At 33.1% G+C, this 14,853-nt stretch overlaps 1 protein-coding gene across 1 annotated transcript; it reads left to right on the forward strand.

Moving 5' to 3' along the window:
• Positions 1 to 5,950: 5,950 nt before the first annotated feature.
• Positions 5,951 to 14,581, forward strand: LOC127720083 (atrial natriuretic peptide receptor 1-like). Its single transcript, XM_052226492.1, has 5 exons — positions 5,951 to 6,329; positions 8,847 to 8,984; positions 10,371 to 10,469; positions 11,953 to 12,044; positions 13,034 to 14,581. Exons 1-5 carry the CDS (start codon positions 6,011 to 6,013, stop codon positions 13,163 to 13,165), a joined length of 780 nt encoding a protein of 259 aa, XP_052082452.1. The 5' UTR covers positions 5,951 to 6,010; the 3' UTR covers positions 13,166 to 14,581.
• The last annotated feature ends 272 nt before the right edge of the window (positions 14,582 to 14,853 follow it).

The raw sequence follows: 14,853 nt of genomic DNA on the forward strand, positions 1-14,853 counted from the left end.
CGTCGTCCGTCGTCTTCCGTTAATTTTTTACATAATCTTCTCCTCTGAAATTACTGGGCTACAATACATATAACAAACCTTATCCACCATCTTATGTTGGGTTTAAAAGGTCTAACGAACTGATGTTTAACTGTTTTTCATCATCATTGGGGTACCCCGCTTGTCAACAAAGATTGCCGACATGATTTAAAATAGAACATAGAGGGATGCAAGTTTTGTCTATTATTTGAAAACAGCTATAGATAGAGAAAACAGGGGCAGATATGTTTACAAATTCCTCCTTTTTTCCATTTTTGTCTATTATCTTGAAATATATAAAAGTTATATAGCAAAAATTATCAGCAAGACAATATATACAAATAAGTCGACTTGTTCGATATCCTTGTAAGGATTATTGACCTTTAATTACGATGTTTACCATTTCTTTGCGTTTTTGCCAATTATCTTACAAAAATCTTCTCCTCTTTAACAATTTAATCAAACTTGGCCTCACGCTTTATTGAGGTATCTGGTTTGAAAACCCACATGATCAGCCATTTGTAAAATTATTTTTTGTTTCAGGGTACCAGTGTTAACGTTGCTTTTCATAAAATAGACAAAACCGGGTTCTATACAAAGACAAAACCCGGTCGTTGTGTAGTTAACAACATTGACAAAACCGGTTGCTTCCATTTTGACATGACCCATTTCTTTCGTTCCATATGCAGAAATACAAGGATTGAGGTGCTCAAAGTGATTAGTTTTGCAATCTCCATGTCAATCTCTTTCTTTCCGTACCTTTCTTTCCGTACCATGTGAACAATTTAAGGAGAAAGTTAAAAAAATTAGAGGCAAGGTTCACTCAATTCGTCATTTTGACGTGCATTTTTACTTATTTCTCCGTTAATCTAGAACGGTTGTAGAAAATATTACATCTCACAATAGAAAATAGTTATATATGTATAAATATTTTTCGATATCATAACAATAACAAATAAATAAACAGAAAACTACCTTTTCTCTGTCTATTGATGTTCCGTCATCGTGCCGGATATTAGATACCATCGAGTCCAAACATTTTTTGCCGGGGTAGTTTAGACACAGTGAGTATGCTCCACAAACTGCTACGTGGACTTCTGCGCTATGTTAAACATGTATTTGTTATTCATTACATTTACAGAGAGAAATGGCTGGTGTTAGCAGAGTACATCCTGTGGAGTCGATAAAGAATCTTAAATCATCAGGCAACAAATTAAGACGTTCTGCTAGTCTTTCTTCAACGCTGTCCCTATCACCTACAGAACTGAATGAAGCTATAATGGGAATGTTAACTGTTGGAAAAAAACTGGAGCCTTGCAGAAGAGTATGCATTGGTATGTCAAGGCTATACTTTAACTCTTCAAACATATTAGTATTTATACATCCTTGTCTTTCATTTATTTTGCTTGTTTCAACGTTCCAGATGAAGGTGAATCCAGCACCAGAATTACATTTTCTTATTTTCATTTTACACATAGTTTCATGGCAAAACCTATAAATAAACAATTTTCTTCATAATTCAATGATAGACGTTCCCTTTTATTATTATCTTTTTTTTTAATTAAGATAAAATATAACACTGTTTGCTTTGGTTCACAGCTGATTCAATTCCTTCTATAATATGTATCAGCCGATATGCAAGTAATTTCTATTACATGCCAACATATATTATGTACTATGCTACAACCCTAGATGAAGTTTACAAGTAAGGACATCATTTCGATTAAAGAAAATTGAGAATTGTTTCTGGACAAACATTTTTCTTATGTTATAAAACCTTAATTCGTAATCAGGAGTATCCCTTCCAAATTGTAGGAAATCCTATAACAACCGCTGGGCAAAGAAAACAACTAGCAAAGATGTTGACTGTTGTTTTATTTCCATTGGCCGTTTTAACAGCAATCACTGCAGTCGATTTTTCGAATTCTCTATCAATGTATATGAATACAGCTGAGGTGATGATGCGTATTGAATTCGGTGTAGAACTTGGAGATTTCCTTATGGCTCTCCAAAATGAACGTGATATGAGTTCTTTGTATTTGAGTAGGATTGGTTCTGATACTAAATCAGATTTATTAAAGGCATACCCTGAAACAGATGAGGCTTTAGATAAATTATCATCATGGCCAGTAAGTTCAAGTAACAAACTAAAGCAATTCCGGTCACGTGAACGGTATATTAACTATATCAATAGACATCGTTATGAATTAGACTCAACAAACACAAGTGTGACTGCCGAAATTAACTTTTATTCCGAGCACATCGATATATTCATACGCTGGATGTATGAAGTTGTCAGCGAGCTAAATACAGGATTGATTTGGAAGACATTGGTAGGATATCAAGAACTGATAATTTCAAGTGAATATATTGGTAGAGAACGAGGCTATGGTATTTATTATTACTCAGTCGGTTCATTCCGTGATAGAAATCATTATATACTTTTTATTGAAAGCCAAGATACGGCTAGAGCACACTTTGAATCTGCAAGGATGTACTCGGAAACGGCATCGGACATATATCAAAAGAACCTCGACACAAACAACGAAACTCTGCAGGAGATCAATAAGTTGAGAAACGAAATAAAAGTTAATTCTACGATTGTACAAGAAGGTTCTACATCTGCAGCAAAATGGTGGTTTTCAAACATGAGCATTTATCGTGATGTCATGAAAAATACTCAAAGAATGCTGGCATCAAAAATAAACAGACTACTTCAACAGAACGCAGTCGTTGATATGACAAACATGATCATTGCAGCTGCCATCTTTGTAGGAATAATACTTGTTAGTCCAACTATTACGTTCTCAGTATACAAACTGACGTCTAATATTCAAAAATACTCATTGCAGATTGCAAGAAAGTAAGTAACAATATAAATATCAAATGCTCATTAGCCTTCACGATTGTTTGAAGACTTATTTATTTATAGATGATAGATTATAAATGGTATTGTACAAGGTTATCTTCCTGTAATGATGATAACCTAGCTATATAAGAAGGACTCAAATCTATGATGTGTTCCAGATCTATGGCAGATTCCGAATCTATGGTAAATATGACGTCATGCCATCCCAAATCTATGGCAGATTTTTTAAAATCCTAATCTATGGCAAGTTTTGTAATTTCCTAGTCTATGGCGGATTTTTGTTGTTTCCAAATCTATGGCAGATTTTGTGCAAATGGAGAACAAGGCAGTACATATACGATCAATGACTTGTCTTAAACAAGTGGAAATGTACAACAACGGGAGCATGTCTATAAACATTTGTGAGATAAACATTCCATAATGGTCAACCACATCGTGAAGGCAACCATAAGTAGATAGTGTAGAAGTGATATACCATAATAAAGACTTCAGGATTAAAATGATGTGCCCCTGAAAAATAAGCATTTCCTAATCTGTGCATGGTACCTGTTTAATCCATTTATTAAACCAACTAGAAAAATGGAAGTCCCTTAACACAAAAAGAAAGCAGTTTTTCTATAAAAAGAATTAAACAGTTTGACTTTTCACATAATATTTATTTGAGCGTTAATTAATCTTTTTTAACTGATGACGATTTAAGTCAAAGTGGTATATCCTGTAATTTCATCTCTCACTTTATATACTTTGCCAGCCGTAAACGCTAAAATATTTACTATAACTCCTTTCCTAAAATATCCACTACTAAAACAGCGGTGCCTTTTTTCATCGTGGGATTCGGACGGTACAGCACATATTGTCCCTCCTCTGAAAAAAAGGTCACACCATCGGCAAATTGTTCTAGAGGGAAAGCGGAAAGTGTTTCCCTGTGTATTTGTTTGTAAAAATATGTGAGCCCCGTGTTAAATATCAGTTTTTGATTTACATTCTACAAATAAAAAAAATAATCTATATAAAATGGTGTTCAAATCTATGGGTTCCGCCATCGTTAGCGGCGGCGACGACGCAATATGGCGTTATTTAATTGTGACGTTATATGTTACTCTTTTTCCCGGAAAATTACAAGATCTGCCATAGATTTGGAGAAAACAAAAACCTGCCATAGATTTGATTTGTTTGGCGTTTGTAACGTCATATTTGCCATAGATTAGGAATCTGCCATAGATTTGTATCCCGCCATAGATTTTAGTCATACATATATAAAAAAAAAACTACTGAGTACTGTGGTAAAATCTATTAAACTTGTCATAAGTTACTGTCCGTATTATTTGAAACAGAATTGTTAATCATAGTTTTGAGTTGAAATCCAAAGAAAACGCGACTTTTACACGTCACATGTTCAAGTCTTGAACCTTGTAAATGATTGTCATATGTCATAGCTTAAGGTGGTACCCAACACCTTGACTAATATTAATTTGGCTCGTTTAATTTTTCTTAAATTTTGACAAAATGTTTACTTTGACCCTTTGATAAAAAATTTAAAAATTTCAAATAATTTGAACCAACCATTTATCTCCCTGTAGTGTTAGGTACAACCTTAATGTTTCTTGTTATTTGTAGAAGTTGGTGATGGTGATATATCTTTTGTGGTCTCTGTTTAATTAATGTACATCTGTTTAACCTCTGGTGATCTTGTTTAGACATTTGTTTTAATTGAAAACTTAATATGAATCTTTCTATGTGTACACATACAAAATTTAAAATAACACTTTTTAAATATAATGCGTCCGAATAGCTTCTATCGAGTTACCTTCTTTAGGATCGCTCATACCAATAAAATTGAAAGCCAATGATGTATAACTACCTAATCACACGAAGGGCTTTATGATTAAAATGAACATAAAAGAAAAACCAAACCCACCTAAGGCCTGGGAGGGTTGGAACCTTCTTTTCAACAATTTATCAATTTATCAACGAGAATTAATAGCAAAAGTATATTATAAATCATGTCGATTCTGAAGAACCGACTACTGGGCTGGTGATAGCAATCCACCAGCAGTGGTATCAAAATAATAAAAAAAAACTTTATAAATTAGTATAAACGTCCCCCGATGTTTTGAGCATATATCGTTTAACTTCTTTTTCTCAATTGCATATAACCAAATAAAAAGTGAGGCGACTCTTCACATTCAACAGTTTGGTGGGGTTCGTGTTGCTCAGTCTTTAGTTTTCTATGTTGTGTTTTGTGTAATATTGTTTGTCTGTTAGTCTTTTTCTTTTTTAGCCATGGCGTTGTCACTTTATTTTCGACTTATGAGTTTGAATGTCCCTTTGGTATCTTCGGTCTCTCTTTTATAAAATTAAGAAACTATTTACCATACAGCTATAAACACAATAAACATAGTTATACCAAATACCAAAATACAGTAACATCAAATGGCAATATTGATATATAAAACTAGATGCCAAAGAAAAAAGAGAGTTTCGTTGATATATAAATACTTATATAAAAAACATGGAATAAGCCATCATTGTCTTTGTCATAAAACGTTTTGACGAAATTAATACTACTGCGAATAAATACGTTGATCTTTCTTTACATCGTGGGGAATCATTTATATATTATTAAAGCAGGTAAGGTGAGAATACATTAATTTAAACTTACTTTACGAGGACGCTGAGACTGTGCCACAAGTGGGAGAATATACCACATTGGAAATATGAAACCATACATTTAAGAAAAACATAAAAAAAAAAAAAACAAGATGATTTTGGAGGACGGAAGTTAAGTTTCGGATTTCATAGATAACAATTTAAGAGATTTGATTTGTTTGCCAATGAGATAGCTGTCTACCAGAGTCTACATGTTGTGGATGTAAGCAATTATAGGACACTTTACAGCCATCAACAAAGAGCAAAACCCATACAGTATATTCAGCTATAAAAGGCCCGACATGGCAAAATGTGAAATATTTCAAACGCTTTGTTTATGACATGGCTACTTGTTTGCCGTAACCCAAGTTCTAAAAATGAAAAAAGGTCAAACCTTGAAAGGCGCAAGGACAATCTAGAAAATACCATTTTTATTCACAGTTACCTGAGACACGAAGACATAAAAGTCTTATTATGTACAATGTTATCTTTTTTCATAGAACCAAATTATTGAACAAGGAGAAAAAACAGAGTGAAGAGATTCTGTTTCAGATGTTACCTAAATCAGTTGCACAACACCTGAAAGAAAACAACAGTGTAAATGCCGAACAATTCCAAGAATGCACCATTCTACAGAGTGATATGGTTGGCTTCACTAAATTATCGTCCAATAGTTCGCCATTACAAGTGACTGAAATGTTGAACATCCTCTTTTCCTGCTTCGATAACAGAATTAATTTGTATGATGTTTACAAAGTGGAGACGGTAGGAGACGGCTACTTGGTTGTATCAGGTAATGCTATAAAAATAATAATGTTAACGATGTTCTCTTAGTTTTGATGAAATTACAAAACCCCAAAAAGTTTTTGATTCGTAAATCTGCAAAAAAGCATTGTGTTACCTTTTGTTCATATACGGTGATCTGGGTTGTGAGTTACAGAATAGAGAAAAATGGGCAAAAAAATAAATGAAAGAGAAACAAAATTAGGGAATGACTCATTACCTTATCAGTGACAATGTTATGACAAGTTTAGAGTATGAATTATTGCCTTATCTGTTACACTGTTTTCACATGTTAAGATTTTGACTGGTTTCTTTATCAGTGATGATGTTTGACAATGGGAACTAATAGTTTAATATAACATTGTATTTAGCCTTAGATTTGTCTCATTGATATTCATACCACATCTTCTTATATCTAATTAGAAGGCAATACAATGAATTGGAGATATCTTTCTGTGTCCATAATTCTTGTTGGTTCAGCTACAATTATGGAAAAAGGAAGATAACGCTGATTTTAAATATCAACAATGACGTCATAGATTGTTTTTAGATTTTTTGATTGTTGGGTGCTTAATGTCCAGTTGCAAATATTTTATGCATGTTCAATGAAAACAAATTTAACAATAAGTACACATGGTAGGTCCTGTAATAAGGGCTGTCCGGGTGAAGGTCGGGAAATTTGGATTGCCATAGTAAAATGAGGGTATATAGGATAGGGAAAGCAATCGTGGCTGCGTATTTATACATCCCGCACAGCCAAAAGGACGATTTGGAAAGGGTTTGACTGTCGGTCTGAAGAAGACCAAGAGTGACCATTTTTCTATTCCCAGTCACCCTTGGGGTTGATATTTTATTCTTGCACCATGCACAAGTTAATAATGTTATTCTCTTGACAAGTATTGTTACACACACAAACACAAATCATAGTTGAGTATATATTTCTCGGTTATGTTTATGGACAGAATGTAAAGAATGTTGTGCAAAATGCACTATGTTTTTTTTTGTCTCAATAGTATTGATAATGTCTGGAAAACTGATAACTATCAATCCAGCGCCATAAAGAGTTTAATTGCACGAATGCAATCTTTACCTCAAAAATATACGAATTTTGATTATATAATACATTGGAAGCTCTTTACTGTTTAGTATTGTGTAGAAAAGGAGGAATATCTCCGATTTGACTTTCATATTTGTTTCTCTCATTCAATTCGTTTAAAGAAAAGTTTTGTTATTCAATTCGTTTTAAGAATTTTTTCGCTTTTATTAACAACGGGTTTCCATTTGAATATTTTAGTTAATCGTTATACTTAAAATTCTACTTTGACCCCAAAATATAAAAATGCATAGAGATTAAGAAAGTATTTTGTACAAATGTTGCATTTTTGATTCAATGGATCTACTCTCATGGTCTAAAAATGGTACAAAAACAGCTGTTTTGTCGGATTTTCAGACATACTGCTCTTTAACCCAACGGCACAAATTATCAGCAGACAGCAATCTAGAGGTCATCATAGAATCTTCAACAATAGAAAGTTGTCTCTTAAAAAATCTCAAAATCTGAATTTTTCAAAAAAATTTAATAAGTTATACAAAAACTATCTTATAAGAAAATGCCTGTACCAAGTCAGGAATATGACAGTTGTTATCCATTCGTTTGATGTGTTTGAGCTTTTGATTTTGCCATTTGATTAGGGACTTTCCGTTTTGAATTTTCCTCGGAGTTCGGTATTTTTGTGATTTTACTTTTTAGACCTGCCATCAACTCAGGAGATGAATAAGACGTAACACAAACCACTGACGAGCTTCTTGACTTGGAACAGGCAAATGGATATGTTGTTTTTGATCTAATGTTTCATCAATTTTTATGTAGTCGACCAGTTATTGTAGTTTCATTTTCTTGTATCAGGGATATCGAATTGGCCAAAAAAGGATAGCAAGGGACTATCAAAAATAATAATTCGAAGGCAGATAGATCATTACCAAAAGAAAATCAAACAGACAAACGACAGTACAAAAACCAAGAGAAAACGAACGATTGAGAAGCAAGAACATTACCAAATACTGGGGTGAACTCAGGTTCTCAGGAATAGTCACAGTTTCTGTTTTACTAATTTCACCCGTTGTGTTGATCCTTTCAATTAAAATCTAATGGTGAATCGTATCCGGTGAAGTCAAATATTTAAAAATATTGGGATAGTGTCTACGACAAAAGGGCCCTGATGTTATCCATGATATTCTGTGACACAGATATTCCCTAACAATTAACTACCTGTATTTCATGAAATACACAGCTATAAAACCGGGAACTAGATACCAAGAGCAATCATAAACCATATGTCGAAGAAAACTGACCACACCTTGGCCAAAACAATTCGAAAAGAGAAAAAACATTCTACAAACGAATAGACATTTCTCAACAGTGGCACTCGTCGTATTCCTCATTCAAAATATCAAAGATACAAGACTTTTATTGATGTTCTTTATCTTGATGGTTGAAGTTAGCTATCTATTTACTCGATTATTGTAGGTGTGCCTAGAAGGAACGGACAAAGACACGCGTCTGAAATAGCCACTCTTTCGTTAGATTTATTGCATCACGTAAGCAGGCTTGACCTTCCTCAGTTTCCTGGCGAGAAGTTCAAGATAAGAGTAGGCTGTCATTCAGGTAACGATTAAACTTGTCATTTAAAATATCCAAGATTATGTTCTTGGTGAACAAAATATTTTGAAAGATGTGTTTATAATTATTATTTATGTATCATGTGATACATCTAAATAAGTATTAAAGAACATTCGGTTATATCTTAAGTATGAACTAATGCATACTGAGCAATTTATGTTAATTCTTACATGTATTTTTGGCAAATGAAGAATAAATGAATCTCATCTTCATGCTCTGGTTATAAGTTTATTTATATTTCGGCCATGTTTAAACTATTGTTATTCAATATAAGCAAATGAGGTGATGAATTTAATTTGTTGTGGAAAATATGGTTAAACCTCGGACGTGGCTGCATATTTATACATCCCACACAGCCAGATGATGCACCAGAAAGGTTTTCTGTCGGCCGGAAGAAGACCAAGGTGACCATGTTTCTGGTTTTTTTAAAACCACAAAGCTATTAAAGTATTTCAGATATATGATTTTATTTGTACTATCGTCTAAAAATTTGTTTTTGTTTTAAATATCCTATAATCAGTATTCTTACGCGTATATCTTAAACAATTATATTGAATATAAAAATTGAATTATAGTAAAACACAAAAAGTGGGAATTTACACATCTCGGTATTACTAACTTAGTATTCAAACTTGAATAAGCTTATATAAAGATGTGTTCCTTTTTCGCTTTTTTATCTGGATTTGTACATGTTTTACCTTTTTGGTTATCGTTAAACCTCAAAACAAACGCATTTATTTAAAAATTGAATGCTTCTTTTTGTAAATTTATTGGGGTGTAAAAGCGTTGACCGAAGTATATTTTGTATGAAGCGCGGAAGCGCTTTATTCTAAAAATGTGCGCACGGTCAACGCTTTTACAACCCTATAAAATTACTAAAAGAAGCATTCAATACTTATAATACCATGAAAACACGATTCTTATCAAGTTTTTCTTTTATTTACCTGTGCACTTCATTTGGGAAGCGGGGCTTCGGTGGCCGAGTGGTCTAAGTAGTTACTACTGTAATCACTAGCCAGTCAACACTTAGGTTGTGAGTTCGAATCCCGCTCGTGCAGGTGCACTCGACTCCAATCTTAATTGACTAGGATTGTCAGTTTTCCTATCGAAGGTCGGTGGTTTTCTCCGGGCACTCCGGCTTCCTCCACCAATAAAAACTGGCCGCCACGAAATAGCCCAAAAGCGGTGCTTAAAAGTGGCGTTTAAACACCAAAAATCAAAATCAAATCATTGGGGAAGCTCGTGTCATCATGAATGTTACATTTCATTTTGAAATAAAGGTTTATTTCAGAATGACGCGAGATTGCTGTTAGCCAATCAAAATAAGTATTATAATGAAACATACATGTAATGTAATTATTTACGTTTAAGGTCCAGTTGTTGCAGGAGTCGTTGGGAATAAGAATCCTAGGTATTGTTTGTTTGGATCCACAGTACGTGTTGCTGCATTAATGGAATCATCAGCAGAAGGTACAAACTAACACACTTTTACATGTAAAATGAACATTTTTTTTTAATTATCTTTATGCTTATTATAATAGTTTTTCATTGCTACATCTAAAAATATCAATATTTTACACATTATGTTTATTTTGGTTTAAACAAAGTTTCAAATATTTTTGAGTACATCGCAATCAGATTAAAATATAGATCCTGTGTCCGTGCTTTACTTACAAAGACATTGTGCTTTCTGTTCGTGTAATCTTCTTTCCTCTATATCTTCCTCCAATAGTTGGAGTACACCAACTTTACCATGTACATTAAATGAATATGCTAATAAAACATTATGTACAGTTAAATCACTGCAAAATAACTTATATCCACATTAAAATCTGGGTCTCAGTTTAAAACTTATTGATAAAGAGTAAATACTATTTACAGGGCATGCCTTAGTGTATTTTTTTTCACATTCAATAAAATTCAGTACTCAAGGGTAAAAATAATGAGTTTTCAACATCCTGTCTGCCGGTGTAATTTCATCTATCTATAAGCACTACCAAGTATAGTTATACAATTATAAAATCATGCATTTAAGCTTATATGCCCTATCCGATCAAATTATGAATAGCCGTTGATCTATCTGTTATGTTAAAGCTACTGGATATTAAAGCTAAAAGTAGATCTGTACAATTATTTCCATCAACAGGTGTGGCGCGGTACAACCACACTGACCTTATATTTTGATTTGTTGTTTAAAAGACTTTCCCAATATTTGATCCTGTGTCATGGATTGGATAATAGGTTTAGCGCGGAATACCTACATTGACCTAGTAGTTCTGTCAGAACATCAATAATGGTTTTTTAGATTATAAGAAATCATACCATCAGGTAATTAAATTTCAGCCTTTAAATTTTTGAAGTCGTGTATCATGACAACATCTGAAATATCATTAAAACAGAAAGTAGAATGGAGCGTTTTCAGATCCATCAATGATGGTTTTATAGATTATAAGAAATCATACCATCAGGTATTTAAATTTCAGCCTTTAAATTTTTGAAGTCGTTTATCATGACAACATCTGAAAGATCATTAAAACAGAAAGTAGAATGGAGCGTTTTCATATCTTTGTAAGCAAGTCTCAATTTTAATCAGTGCTTGCATCGCGAAATTATTTCTTCTTTCGTATAATTTTCATAACACTAATATCTGACGAACAGAGCAAAAGGTTTATTCGTAAGGTCTTCACAAATGGTGTATAAAGTAAAATAACAAAAGTACCGAACTCCAAGGAAAATTCAAAACGGAAAGTCCCTTATCAAATGGCAAAATCAAAAGCTCAAACACATCAAACATCCTTCAATGGAAAACAAAAACCTCTCACTTGTATGACAAATGGTGAATGCGTTTACTCACAGACCGGTCGAACGTGTGACATAAGATGTAGAATATGAAAATGGTATTAAAAGAACACTCAATCATTAATTTTATACATAATTTTACTGCCTATTTCAGTAAATAAGATTCAAATCAGCCAGTCAACATTTGCATTGCTACATGAAATGGGTGGATTTGAGATGAAAGCGAGAGATATTTATAATGTTACGGTAAGAAATACTTTGTACCGAACCCAAAATAATTTCAAATACACCACTTGCTAACTTGAACATGAAAATTGTACAAGGTTGCAAAGTGACAGTACTAATAGCATACCTGGACCTGCGTTGCTTAATGCTGTTTTGAAGAACAGTCTTTGACGCTGTAAAGATTGGATAATTCTCAGATGTGTAAGTTCGTCAATTGTCAAAGTACAACCAATTAAACTGTATGAATATAGTAGTTCCCAAGGTTGCTAATAAAATTCTTAGATTAAAGAATGGCTTTATCATTATAGCACTAAAGCCAGATATAACTGATAGCAGCAAGATTTCTATGCTTGTAGGTTTTTTTTATATAAATTGTTTTAAGTAATCGGCAATTCACAGATGTAAACCCTTCTCTTGAGCAAACCAGAAATGTATTAGGAAGACTAGCAAACCAACATCATTGTTCTCTTCAAAAAAAAAATACTGTGCAACTGCTAAACAAAATATGGGAAATAGTTTTGTGAAAACAATTTTGAAACATAAAAATAATTTGCTCCAAATGCAAAGTTCTAGTGATGCTGTAGGAAAAAGGCAGTTGTGGTTTCACATAAAAAAAGGTAACGTCTAAAGCATTCAATCATTAAAATGATCAAGTTCCACACAGTGGGAAACCTTAGAAAAAAATTATTCAAATTTATTTACATTTTACAAACTGTGTACGATCGCAAAGTTTCAATTATGTTGAAATCAAATGGTTGGACGATGTATTTATGTTATCGTTGTGTTTCGTTTCGTTTCGTTTCGTTTCGTTTTGTTTCGTTTTGTTTTGTTTTGTTTTGTTTTGGTAAGTGGTGTTTTCGTTATGTTTTTTTTTTATCTTTTATTTGTTGGTTTAATAATACAAGTGATGGAGTAATGATGAATTTTGAATTCTACATAGTAAGCATGATTTAAAATGCAATATTTTATTCCTTTTCAATATTAGGCTCAAGTTAATCCATATGTTTCAGGTTGGAGTTGAATTAAGGAAGCACGGTTCCTCTGAAAAGACATTCTGGCTACTTAAGAAAGAGCTCATCGAATGGGAAGAGGAATTCTGCTCAACACCATCCGATGGAGCTTCAGTGGGGAGTTCTCTTTGATACTCATGACGTCACTATATAAAATGTGCATGCAAAACTGGATTTGGTACCTATATAGTAATTGTAATAATTTGTAACATTTAAAACGAAATGTATTTAAGTATATTGAAATAACAATTAGCTAGCGTCCCTGTGTAATTTGGTGAATACTAAATAGCTTTTTCTTCTTCTTGTTACCTGTATCATTTTATATATTATAATAGAAAGGAAGGATATGCGGTCTTTAATTCATGACCCATATCCCGTAACATGTTATATTTTATTTTATTATGACGAAGGGTTGCATAACATTGAATGTCTAACTGGAAATGGGTACACTTCGGCCCTACATTTGACAAACTAGATTTAATATAAAATAAGAAGATTTGGTATGATTGCCAGAGACCAAATGCCACAATTGTTAGAAACTATAGAAATAGGATGAACGGATCATATAAACCCGAAGGCAAATAGAATACGAGCCCAAACGAACAAAATATAAACAAGTCTAAATTGAAAACAACGTTCAAACCTATGATTGCGTTGGATAAAAACAGCAATTTTTATACGCGTGCATGCAAAACAAATTTCTTGTTAGAATGGTCTAGATACAGCACAAACAACATTTTCCAAAAGTCCAAAAGAGTGAAAAAGTATATTTTAACAAAACGCATTTGACTAACAGGTCGAATAACAAATGTTCTTAAACCCTGCTGACTGCCATTTGCGATTGCCAAATAAACGGATCACCGATGTAATAAATGGATCTTAATTATAAATTTAAGACAAAACAGAAAACAATAAACTTGCGGAAAAGATGGTATTCCGCAAAAAATGGTGCAAAGGTTTTTGTACACCATATCCGGATTTCGACAATTAATGTCTCTTAAGTGATGTTAGGAATCGAACGGTATTTGGAAAGCCATACAATTTACCTCAATTTAGGATAGACTCTTGAATTTTGAGGAGTCAAAATAGGATGAACGGATCATATAAACTCGAAGGCAAATATAATACAAGCCCAAACGAAAAAAGATAAACAAGTCTAAATTGAAAACAACGTTCAAACCTATGATTGCGTTGGATAAAAACCGCAATTTTTATACGTGTGCATGCAAAACAAATGTCTTGTTAGAGTGGTCTAGATAGAGAAAAAACAACATTTTCCAAAAGACCAAAAAAGTGAAAAGTATATTTTAACAAAACGCATTTGATATATAGTATATGCAATGTATGGAGAATACACAAAATGGTATAATAGGCATGAAGTCCCGTATTGTTGTATTTTCGCCATGTTAAATGTATATAAAAACGATGTTGTGGGCTTTGTTGTCAGTTCTGTCACATCTTTTCTTCTTCAGGTAAGAAAGATGTGTTTATTTGGTTGTTATACAATTATTTGCTGTTTGTTATACAAATAAATTGATTATAAATCTTCTAATCATCGTTATCGTTATATTAACTATTACAAGCACGTTTTCGATAATAATTATACGCAAAGCCAAGAAAAGAGAGAGAGAGAGAGAGAGAGAGAGAGAGAGAGAGAGAGAGAGAGAGACTTTACTTGTGATAGCTCTACGATGTTTTTTTTTCTCCAATGGACTGCAGGGCCAACGGGGCTATACAGGGTTTTCATTACATTCCTACTTATAAGAACTGAATATATGAACTGCAAATGTATATCCTTCCCTCAGTGAGATTGGCCCTCA

This window comes from Mytilus californianus, unplaced genomic scaffold, assembly GCF_021869535.1.
Source record: "Mytilus californianus isolate M0D057914Y unplaced genomic scaffold, xbMytCali1.0.p SCAF_11, whole genome shotgun sequence".
Classification (NCBI taxonomy): Eukaryota; Metazoa; Mollusca; class Bivalvia; order Mytilida; family Mytilidae; genus Mytilus; species Mytilus californianus.

Bases quoted from the DNA above. Each gene is read 5' to 3' on its own strand.
- LOC127720083 (XM_052226492.1), top strand. From the start codon at position 6,011: ATGTACAATGTTATCTTTTTTCATAGAACCAAATTATTGAACAAGGAG. The intron at 8,985-10,370 runs GTAACGATTAAA...TTTACGTTTAAG, and splicing joins AAGAGTAGGCTGTCATTCAG to GTCCAGTTGTTGCAGGAGTC. The intron at 10,470-11,952 runs GTACAAACTAAC...TGCCTATTTCAG, and splicing joins AATGGAATCATCAGCAGAAG to TAAATAAGATTCAAATCAGC.